Source organism: Oreochromis aureus, linkage group 23, assembly GCF_013358895.1.
Source record: "Oreochromis aureus strain Israel breed Guangdong linkage group 23, ZZ_aureus, whole genome shotgun sequence".
NCBI classification, from domain to species: Eukaryota; Metazoa; Chordata; class Actinopteri; order Cichliformes; family Cichlidae; genus Oreochromis; species Oreochromis aureus.
Genome location: NC_052963.1, coordinates 25,338,320 through 25,359,353, shown reverse-complemented (window position 1 = coordinate 25,359,353; position 21,034 = coordinate 25,338,320). Strand labels below are relative to the sequence as shown.

At 39.3% G+C, this 21,034-nt stretch overlaps 2 protein-coding genes and 1 long non-coding RNA gene across 4 annotated transcripts in view; all 3 read left to right on the top strand.

The window, feature by feature from the left end:
• Nucleotides 1-20,735, top strand: part of LOC116319830 (NACHT, LRR and PYD domains-containing protein 3-like) — a gene marked incomplete at its 3' end in the record, with an annotated part of 38,394 nt that extends 17,659 nt beyond the window's left edge. The window contains exons 10-12 of the mRNA XM_039606491.1: nucleotides 15,841-16,002; nucleotides 20,506-20,552; nucleotides 20,728-20,735. Of these exons, the coding sequence (XP_039462425.1) occupies nucleotides 15,841-16,002; nucleotides 20,506-20,552; nucleotides 20,728-20,735 (217 nt within the window). The remainder of the gene's footprint in view (nucleotides 1-15,840; nucleotides 16,003-20,505; nucleotides 20,553-20,727) is intronic.
• Nucleotides 984-7,505, top strand: LOC120436098. Of its 2 annotated transcripts, none has more exons than XR_005610133.1 (4): nucleotides 984-1,261; nucleotides 2,442-3,135; nucleotides 3,281-3,336; nucleotides 7,441-7,505. It is a non-coding gene; the product is annotated as an uncharacterized LOC120436098 (long non-coding RNA). The 2 variants fall into 2 exon arrangements; XR_005610134.1 differs by having other exon boundaries at nucleotides 3,217-3,336; nucleotides 7,441-7,481.
• Nucleotides 7,582-11,527, top strand: LOC120436096 (NLR family CARD domain-containing protein 3-like). The gene is made up of 4 exons (XM_039606494.1): nucleotides 7,582-8,107; nucleotides 9,109-9,187; nucleotides 9,339-9,567; nucleotides 9,738-11,527. Exons 1-4 carry the CDS (start codon nucleotides 8,010-8,012, stop codon nucleotides 11,525-11,527), a joined length of 2,196 nt encoding a protein of 731 aa, XP_039462428.1. The 5' UTR covers nucleotides 7,582-8,009.
• Nucleotides 20,736-21,034: the final 299 nt, after the last annotated feature.

Below are 21,034 nucleotides of genomic sequence, written 5' to 3'. Positions count from 1 at the left end.
ATTGCTGAATCATTATTTTGTCTTCCTGGGTTCCAGTTTTCTACTTTTATTGTAAGCCTGTTTAGTTTCCAATCTAAAAATAAAACTGTCTGACTAGCTCGCATATTACAGTTTGACTTTCCTGTTTGATCAGCAGAAAAATTAGATATCTTATACTAGGGATGGATCGATCCGATATTACGTATCGATATCGGTCTGATACTGACCTAAATTACTGGATCGAATATTGGAGAGAAATAAAAAATGTAATCCGATCCATTAACTATCACAAAAGCACCTCACAAAACTTGCAACATAGTGTAACCCAGCTCATGACCTTAGCATGTCGGAGCAGTGTGCGTCATGTGATAGAGCGGCTGTGGCGTGCGAGACCTGTTGGCGGTCTGGTTGAGCATTTGGAGCCTTGCTACCAAACTGCCATTTCATCTCAGAGAAAGGTATCCCAGAGAAGTAAAGCAAGTGTGTAAGTTTATCTCTGAATGTTTGTAAAGCATTCCCACGTTAAGCTTAGCAACCGATATATGGATCGACTGCCTCTTCTTTCTCCCTCCCTCTCCTGCTGCTACTTCAATCATGAAACTGATCAATGATCAGCTGATCGGCTTTTCTCTCTTGTTTGCTTAACGCCCACTTTGCACCAGAAAGAGGAAACCAGCGGCTGAACAACAGCAGCACGTTTAATCTTGATAAGCTGTTGTTATAATTTATTTAATATTACTTTCTACACCAGGATCCTTTTCTACGTAGCTGACAGCTGGTAACTGTGCAGGGGTGGGTCTAGCAAAGTTTTGCCAGGGGGCCAGGTAGGGCATTAACAGGGAAAAGGGGGCACAAAGACATACTTTTCTTTCTTATTATCATTTAAAATGTCTACCTTTTAATAAATAATTATCTGAATGTTACAACCGAAGTTTTCATCTGATGTAAAATGTATAGAAGTCCATTATTGTATATAGTAACTATTAAGTCTAATATACCCTAGTAAGCTATAGTACTTTTTCCTTTGGGAAGGTACCATCTGTGAAGTCTGCAATTCTGTTGAAGAAAGATGTTGAATCTATTTAATTATTGTAGAAAAATAATTGATTGATTGATTGATAAACAAAGGATGTGACTCTAAACTTATGTTTCCGAGCACCAGCTTTCTCACAAACCCCTCCCTCCTGTCCCAGCTTTTTCTTCTTTTTATTAAAGTTTCACTTTCACTTGTCCTGAACTTGGTGTCGCAGATGATCTTGTCGGTGTGAATATCCATGTGAAGGTAATGGAAGCAGTCTGTGATTTTTTTTTTTTTTTTTAGTTAACATCAGCTGTGTGCAGCTTAGTTCCAGCACAAACATCACAAATCTGCTGCTGCATAGTTCACAGTAATGGACTCGAAGCAACTGGTAACCTGTTCACCATTTTCTGTGAGTGTGTGCGATCAGAGTCCGGGAATGAGAGCAGAAACAGTTAGTTGATAGTCAGCAGCTGAACTCAGAGTCGTTGTTACTGTGGATCCACTTACTGATGACTGAAGGCAGTTTGCCTCAATTAGACTGTGGAGGAGGCGGCGAGGAGCCGCTGCTATGTCGCTCACTGAGCTACAAAATGCGGCCTCAACATAAACCTCGAAATAAAAATACTGCGTCACAAACCTCTGGCTCTCTTCTAACAGGAAGTAGGCTATTGTTCGCTGTTTACACCCAAAGTGGAGTGGTGTTACTCAGAGAGTGACTGGATTAAACGGACCAAAAGTTTTTATGAACTTTTATTGCTACACTTTATTAAATTTAAACATAATCATTTAAAGCTGATTACATATAAGTCACAATTGTTACTGACTTTCTCACTGACACGCCCACTGGAGCTGCTGTCTGCAACATGAGTGCTGACATCATCAGTCTATCATCAATGTAGAGACAGAGCCGGTGATCTCAGTAAGATCTATACATATCTAGAAATACTGAGTTTGTGGACATCAGGGCAGCTTTTTTCCTACATGACTGATTCTAAACATCAGTGAATATATTTTTGAGGAGTTGTTGAACATCTACAGTAGTCTTTATGTGCTCTGACAGCATTTTCCACTGAAATATTCAAAATTCTTAAATACAGATAAAATGTTGCTGAACCATTACATTTAAAGAAGATGTCTCGATGTAAACGTGAACTACATCTACAGGCAAACAGAATCATGATCACATGAAGAATGTTTCCAGTGATAAATGATTAATCTGGGAATATTTATTGGCTTGAAATGAAAATAATAAATCGGAGTCCTTTTCATGGATCTTTGTTGATCTCTCTCAGAAATATATTAAATCAAAGTGTGTTTATAAAAATCATTTTAGGATTCTCTGTAGTAACAATGGTTTAATGTTGTAATTTTAAAGCTGTGAGCTGAAATATGTGTGTGAAATAATCAGCTGTCATTTGTTCCATTGGTTCATTTTCTGCAGGCAGACTGCAGACTGGGAAACACCAGTCCTTCTTAGTCCTTCTACTCACAACATATAAGAATCTAACTGGAACACGTCCTCTTACTGAGGTCTGCACTACGAAGCAGGATTTGATCTTATCAAGGTAATGTCAGGGTTCTTACAGGGGTATGTTCCCAATGGTAACTTATGCAGCTATTTTTCAGTCTCACTGACCAAACCTTTTCAAACATGCTGGACTTGAAACATGAAAAACAGACATTGGTTTTGAATTGTGGTTCAGCAGAATCACGTTTCAGTTTTTAGCCCTGTTTTGGTTCATCCTGTTGGAGGATCTGTGACCTGTGACTGAGACAAAGCTTTCTGATACTGGGCAGCACATTTCACTGCACACTATCTAGGGGTTGTTGTTTTATTGTTGTTGTTGTTGTTGTTATTTTTGTTGTTTTTTTGCAGGAACACTTAACTTTTACAAATAATTAGATTCATCCATTATTTATTACTTATATTTATCCGACATGATTCCTTCCAAATGTCTGAAGTAGCTGCTGGTACCTACTCTAACTGGAAGAAGTAGTCTATAAACAGATTTGTTAATATTTGAACCTTTGCAGTACAAATGTTCATATTTGTACAAGCAGGCTGGGTGTGGCTGTGTCTGTTTGTGTTACAGCATCAGAGTCACAGCAGGAAGTTGTTGCTGTTGTAATCATTGGTAAGTTTAAAGACATATTAAGGTGCAGCAGCTGATCTTTGAGGTCTGAGCTGCATCTTAAGACTCTTTTTTGGTTTAAAGTGTTCAATGTGGCGGCAGCCAGATCACAGAGAAGAAGCAAAGGATTTTCTGTTTTTCTAAACAGACGTGTTCCACACAGTGGAGAACCAAAGAGTGAAGAAGGTCATTGGAAGAAGCTGAGTAAGTGGAACTTTGATTCATTAGAGTCTCTGAGGTTTCGTCTTCATCACAAAGCAGCTGCTGCTCTTTGTTAGTGTGTTTATGCAGAGAACAGATGAAGACTGTGATGCATTGGATAAAGACTCAAAACCAAAATGTGCCTTGAATATAAACTTGACAACATCTACAAGTAGATATTTGGTTTACTCTCTTCTCTTCAGATGAACAGTCTGTGTCAGTGTCTTCAGACGGCTGCAGGTTGTTACCAGCTTCATTAAATGTTTCTCATTCTGCATTTCATATCACATCTGCCACTGTTTGAGCCTCTTTAACAGAGGAGATCAGACTGTAACGTGATATTTATTAAGACTCAGTTTTCTTGTGAACTCTGAACAGATTAGATTAGATTAGATACAGCCTCACAAATCAAACTATAAACTATAAAACAAGTTCTGATTTTAGCTCAGATGGTTCAGATGCTGGACTCCAGTCTGACTGATACTCAAGTTGTTTTATGGAGCGCCAAGGTTCATGTTCATTTGTTAAATATTCTTCATAATTCATGGAGAATATTTAACAGGAATCAGTGAGCGCCCCCTGCTGGTTCCCCCTGAGTGCTGCTTGTCAGTCTGCAGTGATACTGCAGGATGGATTTATGGAGGCTTTGAGGGATTCACTGCAGTTCTTCTGTAGTTAGTCCCTCACAGCTACATAGTCAGTCACAGTGCCACTGATACGAGCTACACCAGTTCTATAGTCCCTACAAACAACACATGAAATACTAACAGGCTGAAAAGGAGACCAGGGAGTGTGAATGATCACATATGTGACATGTGATGTGTGGATAGATGGAAAATCTGTAATAAATACAAGGTAAAATTAAATAGCCTGTCTCTCTGCTGATAATGTGTGGATATAGGGTAATGATAAAACTGGAAAGATGTCATTCTATGTTCTGTTAATGAAAACTCATTTTATCTTCATCTAAATAAACTTCTGTTTCAATAAGCACAAAATCTGCATATATAGAATCATGAGCAAATTGAATTAAATGAATAATTGATTTTTTCAAAACCATTTAAAAACTCTGCTAACTGACAAACTGTGATGTTTTATTCTTCCCCGGAGGCTCCATGTCTACCACCATTATTTATTTTCATAGAAATCTGTCAGAAATGTTAATTCAGGATTGTTTTGATTACTGTATCTCTCTAGTAAAACCACAGTAACTTCTGCAGCTGCAGCTTTTGTTGTGAAAGTGGAGTTTCAGAACTGAAGTTTGATTCAATCAATCAATCAATCAATCAATCAATCAATCAATCAATCTTTATTTATAAAGCACTTTTCATACAAAAAATGTAGCACAAAGTGCTTTACATGGTTAAAAGCAGCCCACCCACCCCCAACACACACACACACACACACACGCACACTTAAAGAGTAAAATTGGGCTGGGTACACATGAGCCAAGTGAGGAAACAATATCACAGGGAGCCGTCTGCACCTGGAGCCGGTCACAGACCGCAGCCTCCAGGCTGGGCACACAGCAGGAGGGAGGCAAAGAAGCCCCCCAGCCAGGCTGAGAGGACCCACAGAGCCCCAGCAGCCACGGTCAATCACAGCCCTGGTGCAGAGAGCCCCCTCCGAGGAAACACTGGAGATATGACCCAATAATTAATTGGGATTAATTGATTCTCTGAGGTTTTGTTAGCGTGTTTATGTAGAGATTTATTTCATCTTTGATGTCTTGGCAATCAAACCACAAAGTTCCTCCAACAATAAACTCTACAAATATCAGCTCACAGACTTTTAGAGTCTGTAGGTAGAGATGTATTCTCCTCACATCAGAATAACTGTCTGAGTGTCTTAATCAGAAGACTGCAGGTTGGCTTCAATATCATGAAATGTTTCTCACCATCCACTTTACATCACATCTAGAACTGTCTGGTCCTCTTTAACAGAGAAGTTTGACTGTGATGAGATGTTTATTAGGACTCAGTTTTCACTTTGACTCTGAAGCTCTGGGCTCATAGTCAAACTATAAAACTGGAGATGTGATGGTGACACTGGTGCACGTGACGGATTCCAGTTTGATTTTGATGGCCAGATTGTTTTATGGAGGAGTTCATTATTGTGTTAATGAGGAGGTTCAAAGGAAGTTTGAGGTTGTTATCACCATCCGGTCAGAATGTGAAAAAAACAGCAATCAATCTGTTGAAGTATATTTCAGTTTATTGAATTGTAATCAGTGATAACTCAACTTAAAGGAAGACACACACAGACTGCTAAACTCTAAAAGAGAAAACAAGGTTGGACTACAAGTCACTAACCTACCTTAAGAATAAAGGTTTAAACTCAAGAGACCAAATCAAACTCACCTCAGCTCCCACCCCATGTGAGAGTGAAAAGAGTGAGCTGTAAGTGAGTGCAGTCCTTATATAACGTGTGCCAGGTGAGTGCAATTAAGGGACAAAGTCCAGAGCCAATCAATGGTGAGAAAGGGAAACAAGGTCAATCTGGTGAGCTGAAGGAGAGTGAGGGAAAAAAGGGTGAGAAAAACAAGAATCTTTACAACAGCCGCCCCCATATTTCTAGTAGGAAATATGTGTAAATTACCATAGTCAACGGTCTTTTTCAGGAAGTGAAGGCAGGGGGATGAGACATGCTACAGGTTTTTGTATACGTTTTATCCCGCACTGCGACTTTTACTGTTCTTATGTGGCCATCTGTGCTCTTTAGAAGGCGTGTTAATTTCCCTACAGGCCAAACACTTCTGTGGGTGACCCAAAGGTAGACAGCATAAAAGTCCACAATTCAAAGTTCAAGGGGCTGGCTGCGTGGAAAGCAGCAGCAATGCAAATTTAAATTTGATCACGCCTGTATCCAATTCAGTTCCAGTCATTTCCTGGCTCACAGCTACTTATTGTGTCCCAACATGATCTGTATTTAAAAATGGCTCATCCTCAATGAGAATGGAGCTTTGAACTTTAATGCTTTCTGTTTGTGTAGAGACACAGAAAAACTTTGATTTGATCTTATTTATGAGATCAGAGGAGGCTTTTTGAAGTTATGCTGTGCCTGCTTCCTGAACATGTTGGTGGGAGGGAAATCAAAGGGCAGATTTAATCCAATACCAACAGGAAGGAAAGGAGGGAGATGTTCCTGTGTCACCTGGGAGAGTGATATTTACAGGAAAATCAGAGAAGATGTTGAAAGTGAGGAAAAAGAAGAAAAGAGGGAACCTTTACTTTTCACGTTAAAGTCTGCTGCTCCTGCTGAGCACCTCCTTCCTGTCCTGCTTCAGGTGGAGTCTTGACTCCTTCCAGGAAGTAGCTCACCTGTGCGTCAGTCCATGTGTGGAGTGGAGACTCTTCTTCAGCACTTTCAAAAATTAAATGCAGTTTGCTCTATGACTTCACTTTTTTTCATTGTCTCCAGATGCACAACATTCTAGTGATGAGGAATTTGAAGATCCATCATCTAGTATCTCTTCTGTCCACAGTTGTTCACTCAGCCAGAGTGAAATTGTTTAGTCTGAGATTTAGATCTGCCAAAGGAAGCGACTGAGTTTCCTGCATCTAGTCCTCCTGACGCGTTTACCTCCCACCCCTTACTTTAGTGTTGACCGGTCTGTTTCAACAGCTCTTAAATTAGCATAACAAACATTTTTCACCACCAAATTCAGTTCAGTAGGTCGTTCAGTGGGTAATCAGATGTAAAACACAATATTTATGAGTGTTTTAGGTTATAAATTGGTCAGATTTGACCCAAAGACGATAGGAAGGCTAGTCTCAGTGAGAAAACCCTCCTGGCTCCAGGTGGTGGTGGTGGGGGTGGGGGGTACAATGCAGATGAGTGGAGGCTTAATGGACTGAAATTTCCAGTCACAGTGAGTCAGTGTGTGTCAGTGAATGCATCATGTGTGTTTTATGGCGCCATCTAGTGGACTGATAGTAGAAGTAGAGCAGCTGCTGGCAGCTTCCTCTGCCTCACACTGCTGTCTGACTGCATTCAGCTGACACTGAGAGGAAGGACAAAAGAAGCAGCTGATATTTGGACAGCACACATGATGGAAAGGAGGATTTCAGTTGATGTGCACATGACTGATTTGTGTTTCCTCTGCAGGTGAAGGTAGAAAGTGTGTGTGAGCTGATGTGAATTCAGCAGCATGGATCAGTGTGAGGACAGAGAGGAGGGAGTCCCTCCCTCTAAAACCACTCTGTGTGGGGAACATGAGAGCCAGACCAAAGCTCAGAGGTGAGATGAGCATCTCTAACTGTCCATGACTCTTCTCCATGTCACAGCTCAGCACTCACATCACTGCTCCATCATTATTCACAGGAAGAAACGAGGAACTAAACGTAAACATCAACCTGAACCCAGCTGTGTGTCCTTAAAGAGCGACCATTTAAATGATTTTAATATTGATTTGAAACAAAGACATTTATCTGACACAGACTAAGTATGTCTCAGCATTAAAATGGGGCCAAAAAATATTTCAGATGACAAATTGTTGAATAGAATGATTTGAGTTTTGGATTATTTATTATATCTGCTGTAGTTTGCTCCATCATATCCATCATGCTTGGAATTAGTTTTCTTCTAGTTTATACAAAACTATTTTAGTTTCACAATTCTTTACAGAATTTAAAACTTTAACCTAAAGTGTGGTTTGGGTTTTTTTCTCTATCAGGATGTATCAGAAACCTGAACCCAGCTGTGTGTCATTAAAAAGTGATGAGTCAAAGAACTTTAATGTTAATTTTAAAGAAAATTCTTCTGCTGCAGAGAGGTAATGTGTCACTAAATGCTGTTTCTTAAAATGTTTACATTATGTTTAATGCCAGCTCAGCTCTTTTCACACACATTTCTATGTTCATATGTAAAGCTGTGTGTTTTTGGAGTTTGTCTTTTCATAAATACAGCAGTCAAAGATTGAAGAATGAGTATTTGTAGGATGTGTTTCTATAGTGAGTGTAATTTTTACATATTGTATTAACACAATTGACCTAAATACACTGGAAGGCCATGAAGTTGGAGTGGGAATTATTATGCTAGATGTTTGTACCTATGTACTGGATTTGTGTTGACCTATTTACACGTTTTAAATACATTTATTTCATATGTTATACTACTATATGAACACCTGTTAAAGAAGAGCGTTTGTTTTGCAAGCTAATAATTAGTACTAATGGTTAGTTTAGAAAGTTTTTGTTTTCTATAGTTTTTATTTTATATGAGGTTCACCTGGTGATTATGATGAGTTATGGCTCTTTTTGATAGTGCAAATTGTTTGATGCTAAAGAAATTCCTAATTAGTGAGATATATGGTTTACTTTGGGAGCGTGACCCATTTTTAAGTCATAAAAATGTCAAGTAGATTAATTATGTCTTTCTTTAAGACAAACATAACAGCCATGATTTCTGACTCTGAGTTAATGTCAGCCACAAAAACCTATCAAAAAGGACAATAATGAAGGTGAATAACAAGCTCTGGGAAGAATGTTCACAAAGTTCTTGATCTCACGGGATGTACTTCATAGAGGGGTTAAGATAAATTTATCATTTTAAAATTTAAGACCTGACTAGTCCGAAATATAAAAATGAAAATAAACAAAATCCAAAACAAAACTCTTCATACTTCTCATCTGATCTGATCTTCTCAAATGTCAGAGAGAAGATTCTCAGTTTGACACCAAGACAAACAGCAAAGCATCTCTTGTGTCCTTTAGCTTGTATTTATCTCTGTGTGGAAAGTCATAATGTGAACTAATTCTTCATGATTCTTCATAGAGTGGACCAGGAGAGTTCAAAGGTTCCCATTGATCAACCTGCCAACCAGCATCAAACACATTTGGACTCTGTATTTATGGTCTGTACATGCAGAACAACTGCTCTTACATCTGTTCTGTTCACCCCATACTGCACTTTATAGACCACTGAATTGTTAATGTGTCCATCATCTGAGGTTTTGGTCAATGGTTTCAGTCTGGCTGGATTATTCATATCATCTTCTGTTCCAGCGACTGGAGGATAACATCATCACTTTTGTGAAGAATGAGCTGAAGGAGATCCAGAAAATTCTAAGTTCAGATTACCCAGAATCCTTAGGGAGCCAGAAAGAGGATGAGGAGGTCTTGGAGGGTGAAGATAAAGAGGAGAACAGAAACAACAGAGAAGGATTTGTGAAAATCACACTGCACTTCCTCAGGAGAATGAGGCAGGAGGAACTGGCTGACTGTCTGCAGAGCAGTAAGAGGATGTATTTAAAGATTTAAGCTGCTGCATAAATGGGAAATTTAAGAATGTCTCAAGAAATGGACCAACATAGATTCAAAAACCTATTCTTTAGGCAAGAAAAATGTAAGTGTATTCACTAAATAATAATTCCATCATTAAATGTATTTATTGTGTGTGTTCAGAAATATTTGCTCCAGATTTTCAACATGAACTCAAATCTTCTCTGAAGAAGAAGTTCCAGTGCGTGTTTGAGGGGGTTGCTAGAGCAGGAAACCCAACCCTTCTGAATCAGATCTACACAGAGCTCTACATCACAGAGGGAGGGACTGCAGAGGTCAATGATGAACATGAGGTCAGACAGATTGAAACAGCATCCAGGAAACCAGACAGACCAGAAACAACAATCAGACAAGAAGACATCTTTAAAGCCTCACTTGGAAGAGAACAACCAATCAGAACAGTGCTGACAAAGGGAGTGGCTGGCATTGGGAAAACAGTCCTAACACAGAAGTTTACTCTGGACTGGGCTGAAGACAAAGCCAACCAGGACATCCAGTTCATTTTTCCATTCACTTTCAGAGAGCTGAATGTGCTTAAAGAGGAAAAGTTCAGCTTGGTGGAACTTGTCCATCATTTCTTTACTGAAACCAAACAAGCAGGAATCTGCAGCTTTGAAAACGTCCAGGTTGTTTTTATCTTTGATGGTCTGGATGAGTGTCGACTTCCTCTGGACTTCCACAAAACTACAATCCTAACTGACCCTAGAAAGTCCACCACAGTGGATGTCCTGTTGATTAACCTTATTAGGGGGAATCTTCTTCCCTCTGCTCGCCTCTGGATAACCACACGACCTGCAGCAGCCAATCAGATCCCTCCAGAATGTGTTGACATGGTGACAGAGATCAGGGGGTTCAATGACTCACAGAAGGAGGAGTACTTCAGGAAAAGATTCAGAGATGAACAGCAGGCCAGCAGGATATTCTCCCACATCAAGACATCACGAAGTGTCCACATCATGTGCCACATCCCAGTCTTTTGCTGGATCACTGCTACAGTTCTGGAGGATGTGCTGAAAACCAAAGAGAAAAGACAGCTGCCCAAGACCCTGACTGAGATGTACATCCACTTCCTGGTGGTTCAGGTCAAAGTGAAAAAAGTCAAGTATGATGGAGGATCTGAGACAGATCCACACTGGAGTCCAGACAGCAGGAAGATGGTTGAGGCTCTGGGAAAACTGGCTTTTGAGCAGCTGCAGAAAGGAAACCTGATCTTCTATGAATCAGACCTGACAGAGTGTGGCATCGATATCACAGCAGCCTCAGTGTACTCAGGAGTGTTCACACAGATCTTTATAGAGGAGAGAGGACTGTACCAGGACAGGGTGTTCTGCTTTGTCCATCTGAGTGTTCAGGAGTTTCTGGCTGCTCTTCATGTCCATCTGTCATTTATTAACTCTGGAGTTAATCTACTGGACAAGCAACAAAAATCATCGCATCAGTCTGAAACAGATGAATACTTCTATGAGAGTGCTGTGGACAAGGCCTTACAGAGTCCAAATGGACACCTGGACTTGTTACTTCGTTTCCTCCTGGGTCTTTCACTTCAGACCAATCAGACTCTCCTACGAGGCCTGCTGACACAGACAGGAAGTAGCTCACAGACCAATCAGGGAACAGTTCAGTATATCAAGAAGAAGCTCAGTGAGAATCTGTCTGCAGAGAAAAATATCAATCTGTTCCACTGTTTGAATGAACTGAATGATTGTTCTCTAGTGGAGGAGATCCAACAGTTCCTGAGATCGGGACGTCTCTCTGCAGATAAACTGTCTCCTGCTCAGTGGTCAGCTCTGGTCTTCATCTTATTGTCATCAGAAAAAGATCTGGATGTCTTTGACCTAAAGAAATACTCTGCTTCAGAGGAGGCTCTTCTAAGTCTACTGCCTGTGGTCAAAGCCTCCAACAAAGCTCTGTAAGTAAAATGCACTCATTTGTGTCTGTGTAAAATGTTTATTCTACTTACCTGAACAAAACAGAACAAAAACAAACAAACAAAAAAAACACAGACTGTGCCTAGTGTGCCTGTGCCAGTGGGTACTACACAAGTATGACTAAATCTACCAGCTCCTCACTGGTTTAGATTTAATTATATAGGCATAGTTGTGTTATTACTTGCCAAATTTAAGGTGTTTTATATTTCACAAATTTGAGACATGTTTTGATTTATTTTAAATAACCAAGAACTGTAGTGCACACTCTGTTTTTCTTTTCTACATTCAATATTAAGTGATTTAATTTAACCACTATTATCATTGTTTTTCAGACTGAGTGGCTGTGACCTCTCAGAGAGAAGCTGTGATGCTCTGTCCTCACTTCTCAGTTCCCCGCCCGTTAGTCTGAGAGAGCTGGACCTGAGTAACAACAACTTGCAGGATTCAGGAGTGAAGCTTTTGTCTGTTGGCCTCGAGAGTCCATTCTTTAAACTGGAAACTCTCAGGTCAGGTTTCAGACTTTTACACTGATTACCACTTAAAATCTGAATCATATTAGTGCATAAGCCACTACATGTACAGAATTCTTTAGGCACTTTGAATTAAATTTGGTTAGATTATTGGCTGAAAAGGTTTTTCTTCTTCAAATTCATTTGTTTTTGAACTGATAAAAATTACTGATATGCATGACACTGGTTTGAACACACACCAGTTACCAGGCTAGTTTAAATCCAGAGAATAACATGTCCAGGTGTATTTCTATTTTTTACTCTTTTCACTCTTTGCAACGAAAGTTTCTGGAATTTTGAAATATATATTTTCAAAGTCTTTCTGTGTGGAGTTTGCATGTTCTCCCTGGGTCCTCCAGCTTCCTCCTACACTCCATAGACATTCACTTAGTGGGGATAGGTTAATTGGAAAATTGCTCATAGGTGTGAATGTGGGAGTGAATGTGAGTGCGAATCGTTGTCTATGTTTATGTGTTAGCCAAGCTACAGACTGGTGACCTGTCCAGGGTGTACCCCGCCTCTCGCCCTAAGACAGCTGGGATAGGCTCCATCCCCCCCACGACCCTGAAAAGAATAAGCAGAAGCGAATGGATGGATGGAGTTTCAAAGGTTGATTTCTCAAAATGAGAGTATTGAGAATTTAATGTCACAGCAATTAAAACACATAACATCAACTTCGTTCAATAAAAATAAATACAATGTCACAAAGCAAAATTACAAAGAAAGGTGAAAAAAAATGAATGTGTATGATTATCTTATCGCTCCGTATTAGCCCTGTGGTAGACTGGTAACCTGTCCAGGTGTACACTTAATGTCAACTGTGATACACTTCACTCCCTGCAAATCTCAATTAGATGGAAGTGATTTTACTTTGTTTTTCTTCAATGCCATGTGTCACCACAATTTATAGACGCAACCTAAACTTTACTTTCACACAGGTAGATTGTCTTGTTAATAGTATTGAAACCTCATGGATGGATAACACATGAGGATTAGACTGAGTTAAACACTGAGCAGAACCCATATTAATAAAAGAAGACAAATTCATTTCAGAGTTTCCTTCTTATTCTTTAGTCCTATAAGTACATTTATTCTTGACTTTCACAAGCCATTGCAGCCAACACATCCTTTTGTCAGAAAAAAAAACACAAATGCTAACTCCGAGTTGTTCCCTATAATAAATATAATAATAATATAATAAACCCCTTTACCTTAAATATAAAATGAACATCACAAGCACATCAAATATTAACTGTTCTCCGGGCCTAATTATTTTTGTCACAAGTTTGTCACAGTCTACAAATCAAAGTAATATATCCAGTCAGCCCTTTTATGATAATGCAAAGCCTGTTCCGATATCATTTTAAATCAAATAATCATAAATTGTTTTCTTAGCTCACAAGGGTTTAACTTATTGCCTTTGCAATAGTTTGAATTCGTTACTGAAGTTACAACCAAAACATAAAAATCTGAAATTGAATGAGTATTTAGTACAAGGGTGACTACCTTTAACTTGATGTTTAAGAATGTATTCATTTTTGTTTTTTAATTTATGCTTATTCTAGATGGCATTACCTCAGCTTCTGGTAACACTGTCATGAAACTTGAATACACTTTTTAAGGATATGTACTTTGATGTGCACATTTAACAAATAACTGGGAATGCTCTATTTAATGTTTCTAGAATTAGAAACAAAGTCTCAGAGTAGTGTTGATGGGTGGCATTTATTGCTTTGAGGTTAAACTGCTTTAAAAGCTCCCTGAAGAGTCTTTAGTTTAAGCAAAACCTTCCAGTGGGAGTACTAAGAGTGACTAGAAAGAGAGAGATCATATTTCATCCATATTGACTTTTCATCAGTGGCTTCCTGTTATATCCAGAGCAACAACTTCTTCTCATTTACAACTGCAAAAATAAGCATTAACACGTCACCAACTTTCTAAGTAAATATATTTCTACTTGGTGCTGTTGACATGAAATTATCACCAGATGTCAGTAACAAACAAAGAAATCAAACCATAGATGGTCATTAATTATGTGTGAGAATGAGAAATGATACAGGGAAAAAGTATTGAATACATGAAGTAAAGTAGGTGTAAAAAGACTTGGAACATCATAGTAATTAGAAAGCAATCTTTCCACTCAGTGCAAATTAATATGATTTGTCATGGTCCCAACTGATGGCCTATAAAAATGTGTCTCATAACCAAGATGTCACACAAGAAAAATATCGCTATGTGTATAACTGATGAGCTCTCTCAAGACCTTCACAATTGCTGCAAAGCATACTGATGGTATAGGCTACAGAAGAATTTCTAAACTACTGAAGGTTCCATTGAGCTCTGTTGGTGTCATAATCCAGATGTAGAAAGAACATAATTTCACCATAAACTGACAATGACCAGGTGCTCCTCACAAATGCCAGACAGACAAGTGAAAAGAATTATCCAAGATCCAAGAATCACTTGTGAGGAGCTACTGAAAGACCTGGAAACAGCAGGTATAATTGTTGCTAAGAAAAGTATAAGTAATTCACTCAACCACCATGGCCTATTAGCACTCTGATCATGCAAGACTCCATTACTGAAGAAACACCATAATTTAAAGTTTGCTGAAAAATATTTAGACAAGCCAGTGAAATACTAGGAGAACATAGTCTGTTCAGATTGGACCTAAATTAAAATCTTTGGATGCCATAGTATTTCACTGCATTTCACCCCCAAAACACCAGCAGTGACTTTTGGATGTGGGAACATCATAGTGTATTGGTATTTTTCAGCACAGGGCACTTGCATGCTTCATATAGAAGGAAGGGAGGATGATTGGAAAAATGCAACGAGACATTCTTGATAAAAATCTGTTGCCATCTACCAGGATGATGAAAATGAAATGAGGGTGGATGTTTTAGTCAAGGAAACTCTCAATTGTTTTCAGAGAAAGAAAGTAAAGATTGGCCCAGCCAATCACCCAAACTGAATCCAACTGAAAATCTATAGCAAGATCTAAAGGTCAGAGTTCGTAGAATGGAGCCTTCCAGATTTGAAGATTATTTTTGATGAAGAACCACACCTGAGCGATGCATGTGACTAATTTCTCCATACAGGAGGCATCTTGAAGTTGTGACCACCAACAAAAGCTTTTAGACAAAAAATTAAAAAAAAATAGTAAGAACACTTACTAAAATTTTCAACACTAGAAACATTTGTCCTGTGTCACTTCTAATTATTACACAAGACTTAATTTAAGGACATCTATGGTTTAATTTATTTGCAAGTGTGGATTGGATGGGTTGTTACACATATCTTTTGAGAATTTCATGCCAATAGCACCTTTAGAAATAAATTTACTTAGAAAATTGGTGCTGTGTTCAGTACTTACTTTATCCATTCAAATAGAGCACTTGACACTAAGACTGCAGACTTACTTCTGGCTGTTAGAGTTTGTATAACTAGGATAGAGGTCTCTCTTCTATGGAACCAGCTCCCAGTTTGGGTTCAGAAAAAGACGCCCTTTATATTTATAGCTTTTAGTTAGGACTGGATCAGGTGACTCTGAACCACATTTTAGTCATGCTAGAATAAACTCCTTACACCTTACACAATATAACACCTTGAGACAGCTGTTGTTGTCTGTTGCATGTGGTCACTATAAATAAAGATACATTGATTTAATGGATGGAAATGAATATGGATATGTTGTTTGTTTGTTTGTTTTTTAAAAAAAAACACCTAAAAGACCAAACTTTTAAAATAAAGTGTTCACAGCTGGACTGTTATTTTGTGTGTCTGCAGTCTTTCAGGCTGTCTGATCACAGAGGAAGGCTTTGCTTCTATAGCTTCAGCCCTGAGCTCCAACCCCTCAAATCTGAAACTGCTGGACCTGAGCTACAACCATCTTGGAGACTCAGGAATGAAGCGGCTGAAGGATCTACACTTGAGACAGGACACTCTCAGGTATGGAAAGAATATCTGATAAAGGAGAAAGAGCTGGAAACATTTTCTGTGTACTTCACTCAGCTCTTGTTTGTTTCATGTAGATGTGACATGGACAATAACACACTGAGAACAATCTTTCCTTTGCTTACAACAAAAACACCAGTCTAACTGAACAATAACAAGAGGTATTTATGTAGGTGGGCACCATTTATTCATCATTTTGATCTCTGTAGGTTTAACTATTAACTCATTTTCAGTATTTCTGTATTCTTTGTATAGAAACAGGTTTAGGGCCTGTTTATCCTAGCAGAAAGACTGTACGCAGGGGAAACCTTCAGCCTGGCTTGATCAAAGATAAATCATTAGTAAAGGTTTATAATCAGACCTCTGGTAGAACCTGACAACCACCAGGCATTTTTTCTGTACATTTTAGAGCATGCAAGCTTGCAGAATTTAAAAAAAAAAAAAAAAGAGTTTTTATTCATAGCACTTTTTATGAACAAAAGGCAGTGTTTTTCTAAATTAGTGCACAACATAGAATAATGTTATTTAAAGCAACACAAAAATAAAAAGCTAAATTAAATTAAATTAACACCGGAACTGAACAAAACAGGAATTTAAAATTGGCACAGAAGCCATTTTAAGCTAGATATCATGATCAACAGCAATCATCAACACTTCAGTTCACTATTTCAAAGCAGTGCATCAAAGTAAGTAATTTTATTTTCACTTAAATATTTGAACTACAGTTATAACCAAATTAAAACAGTAAATGGCCTGGTAAATGGCCTGTATTTATATAGCGCTTTCTAGTCCCTAAGGACCCCAAAGCGCTTTACATATCCAGTCATCCACCCATTCACACACACATTCACCCATTGGTGATGGCAAGCTACGTTGTAGCCACAGCCACCCTGGGGCGCACTGACAGAGGCGAGGCTGCCGGACACTGGCGCCACCGGGCCCTCTGACCACCACCAGTAGGCAACGGGTGAAGTGTCTTGCCCAAGGACACAACGACCGAGACTGTCCGAGCCGGGGCTCGAACCGGTAACCTTCCGATTACAAGGCGAACTCCCAACTCTTGAGCCACGATCGCCCTAGTAACAGTAATATAATACATTTTTTAATTTTGCTTAACAGATGCCAAAGAAATCAGTGGTGAACAAAACTGCAGTGTTTGAAGTCCTTTGTGCTTCAAAAGAAGCAGTAAAAAAAAAAAAAAAATTGAAACATTTCAACTCCAAGTGATGACATATGGCAAAATCTGTGCAAAGAACTTGGTGAAAAGATGACGCCAATAGCACTTTACAATTTTGTTAAATTAAACAGACACAGTGTATGGGCTGCTCTGGATTACAGTAATGAAAGGAGACTGACACAGACAGCAGTGACAAACAAAGGCTGCAAGACTTTCAATGTGGAGCTCCCATTTGAACAGTGGATACATATGATTCCAGATGAAGTCACATACAAAAAGGATACTTTCAAAAAAAAAAGGAAATACACCATTTTGAAGCCAGGTACATGGACTCATGTAGTAAGCCAGAGAATCTGGAAAGAGATTAAAAGTACATGCACCATTACTTTTAAACGAGCCAAGATGTACCCCACGACTGTATCTTGTTTCATAACAGTCAGACGGAACCTGAAATTCACTGCCCAATGGTGCTAAAGTGTGTAATGGCAAACACAGATGCACACTGCACACTGGCTTTTCTAAGAGAGCCATGTCCAGAAGTCTGTGGGCACAAGTAACAAAAGAACTTTGTGAAGGAAGACTGCAGCCCCATCTGTGGAGGGCATCAGAGGCAGCAAAGCTTATGGACACTGGTGATCCAGAGCCAAGCCATCTACATAAAGCCAAACACAAAAAAAATCAACTAGAAGTGGCTCATAAAAATCCAATACTGTCACTACACTCATTAAAATATAGTTCTTCTCACAGTGGAAGCATTGGAGACATTAGATTAGACAAGTTCTTCTGTCACTACTGGAGTCAAACTCAAATACTGATGTACAAGATGGTGAAGCACCACATAGCTGCCTGTGATGCAGCTGGCTGAGTTGTAAAAAAGCTTCTCAGGCCTAATGGTTTGTCTGGAAATATCTTCCTATATCAAGGTGTTTTAACAGGAAGCTACAACTCTCACGTCCCAGTGGTGCAAATGTTGTCAGAGAGACATGATGTCCAGGCAATCACAAGATGGTTATCAGAATGGATTCGTGCTGGAGCACCAATCCCAAAAGAGGCCATTTGTGATTTCTCTTTAGCTTTACTTGGTGCTTTAGTGAAGGCTTTAACACATCGTTCAGATTTGAAGAGCTACATTAATGAATGCGCTGGTGTCTTGCTTCAGAAAAAATCCTACAAACTACCACCATGTTTCATCAGAGTGGATGTGGCACACTTCATCAAAATGATTTGCCAGTGGGACTGTTTGAGAAAAAAACCTGATCAGGTAAAAGACTTGCGATCAATGGCACAACTTGTCAAGTCCCAATCCTTGGAGGAAGAAGGTCCTAACATGCAGCATTGCTATTGTGGTATTAAGTGAGACAGAAGGCAACAACAGTTTTGAAAGCCCCATTGTGTCAGAAGTGTCCTAATCAAATCTCAAGAGAAAAATTGCAGATGAGACTATGTTTGTTTCTAATGATGAGGAAGAAGAAGACATTAGATTGGATCCATGCACAGAAATGAACACTGACTTAAGGCGGTGGGTGGCAGATAGGCAGTAAGGAGAGCAGGTGCCATGCTGAAGTTAATGGTGATCGAGACAATATGCACTATCTACCTGAGCTCGTCCCACACCTAATAAGTTTGGGCGGATACCCACCACTCTGGACTAGAGTAATGGTTCCCCTATTTCAGAGCAAACGCACTGCAACTTCATCTAATGTTGAACAGAGTTCAAGAACATTAAACATCGCCTGTTCAAGCATGAAAATCTCCCTTTTAGGATAGATAAATTCATTGCATGTCATCTTGGTTTCATTGAAGGCAACATGCGGATTTGTTCTGCAAAACAAATACAAAAAGAAACAGAAGTTGCTGGACAGGATGGTAAAGTAAAGCTTCAGAATCCACACCAGGCCTCCACAAACTGGAGAGGTCTTGCAGTCCCACCAAAGAAGAGGAAATTGACTTCATACTTCTCCCCTGGTCCTGAATGGCTCCACTCAGATCCAGCTGTAAAAAAAACAAAAAACAAAAGTAAAGCTAGGGCTGTTAAAAATGGAAATAATCAACAGCCAGTCAAGCTTGGCAAAGGAAAACACTGTGTCATGAACACCTGTGCCTTTGATGCCTTCTGTCAAAGTCTGTGCTCTGCTTTCTGTGACTCTCTGCTCAAAACATGTTGAATAGTTCAGAGGAGAGTAAAGTATTCTTGTGAAATCCTTTGCTTAAAAGGGTGTCATTCAACATACCTATTCTTTGAGGGCAGAGGTTCTGAGTTCAATATTCTGCCCTGTTCAGTTGAAGACTGGTGTGCATCATGTTGATGCACAGTGCCATGTGTCCACAGTAATTCAGAAAACAATGACAGAAAATCCAAGTGTTAACTTCACTCACATTGAACAGTCTATTTTGCATACTGTGTTTATACACAGGTCAGGCACAACATTATAACCACTAACAGCTAAAGTGAATAACACTAACCTGTTAGTTGGTGGGATACATTAGGAGCAAGTGAATACCTTGTCCTCAACACTGAGTTAGAAGCAGGAAAAATGGGCAAATTTAAAGATTTGAGTGAGTTTGACAACGGCCAAATTGTGATTACAAAGAAACCTTCCATTTCCACAGACTAATTTCACTTCAGATGAACATTAAATAACTCTGTGAGTTAGTGTAATCTAGAAATGACAATCAGACTGACTTGATAATAAGCAACTCCACGCATCGATTCCCAGGCCACCCCCCATCCCCACTCAGCCTTTCAGATCACAGCTTCCAACATTTGCTTCAGACTACATCTCCAAGGCTAATAAAACACCATCAGCAGTGAAGTCTGTAGATCTGGTCGGAGGGGGTGTGGTGGATTTCTAAAAGCCTGAATCCACATCATTTCACCCTGAAGAAATTCAGCAAAATTGTTAAAATATGCGACCTGACAGAACCCAATGAGACGCTGAGGGACTGTTTCGAAACCACAAACTGGTAGACTGGTAAAGAGGGACAGCTTTGTCCTGCCCAGTCACCTACACCCATAGAGCCCCATTATTTACCTTTTTCTGTTTTTACTTTTCTAATATATCTCTAATTCACTTTTTTCTGTCCTGTATGCTGCTGTAACTAGTAGTCTTTCTTCAGCGTGGCATTAAATCATTTCTATATCTATGTGTATTTCTATCCAGGATCAGTCAAAATCATCAGTAATTTCATCCATGTATTGATTAAAGTGTATGTGTCCAAATATTCATTTATCTGGGTCTAACAGTATGTATATGAGATGTAATGTCCATGTGTGCATGCTGAAAGAGACTGTGCTGGTCTGACCCCCCTCCTCCTTTCAGGGTGGAGCCTGCTGGAGTCCGATGGTTGACACCAGGTCTGAGGAAGTGTAAGTGTGTTTTTAATGTGATTCATGAAAATAAAGCAGCTCACATTCAATCATCTTCAAACTGTCACATCACTCATTCACATTTCTGATGTCAGGAGTCATCATCAAAGTGTCAATCAATGAACAGATGATGGATCAATAACTGCAGCTGGATTGTGTTTGTTCTCTCCATCAGATTCCTGTCAACTCACAATCAACACAAACACAGTGAACAGAAATCTCAAATTGTCTGACAACAACAGGAAGGTGACACGTGTGGAGGAGGATCAGTCATATCCTGATCATCCAGACAGATTTGATTACCAGTATCCTCAGCTGCTGTGTACAGATGGTCTGACTGGTCGCTGTTACTGGGAGGTCGAGTGGAAAGTAGAGGTTCAAATATCAGTGAGCTATGGAACAATCCGAAGAAAAGGAGACAGTAAAGACTGTGTGTTTGGAAGGAATGATCAGTCCTGGAGTCTGTTCTCCTCTGATGTTAA

Excerpts from the sequence above, each read along its gene's own strand:
- LOC120436096 (XM_039606494.1), top strand. The coding sequence starts at position 8,010 with ATGTATCAGAAACCTGAACCCAGCTGTGTGTCATTAAAAAGTGATGAG. Across the intron at positions 9,188-9,338 it reads ATTTGGACTCTGTATTTATG|CGACTGGAGGATAACATCAT; the intron begins GTCTGTACATGC and ends CTTCTGTTCCAG. Across the intron at positions 9,568-9,737 it reads GGCTGACTGTCTGCAGAGCA|AAATATTTGCTCCAGATTTT; the intron begins GTAAGAGGATGT and ends GTGTGTGTTCAG.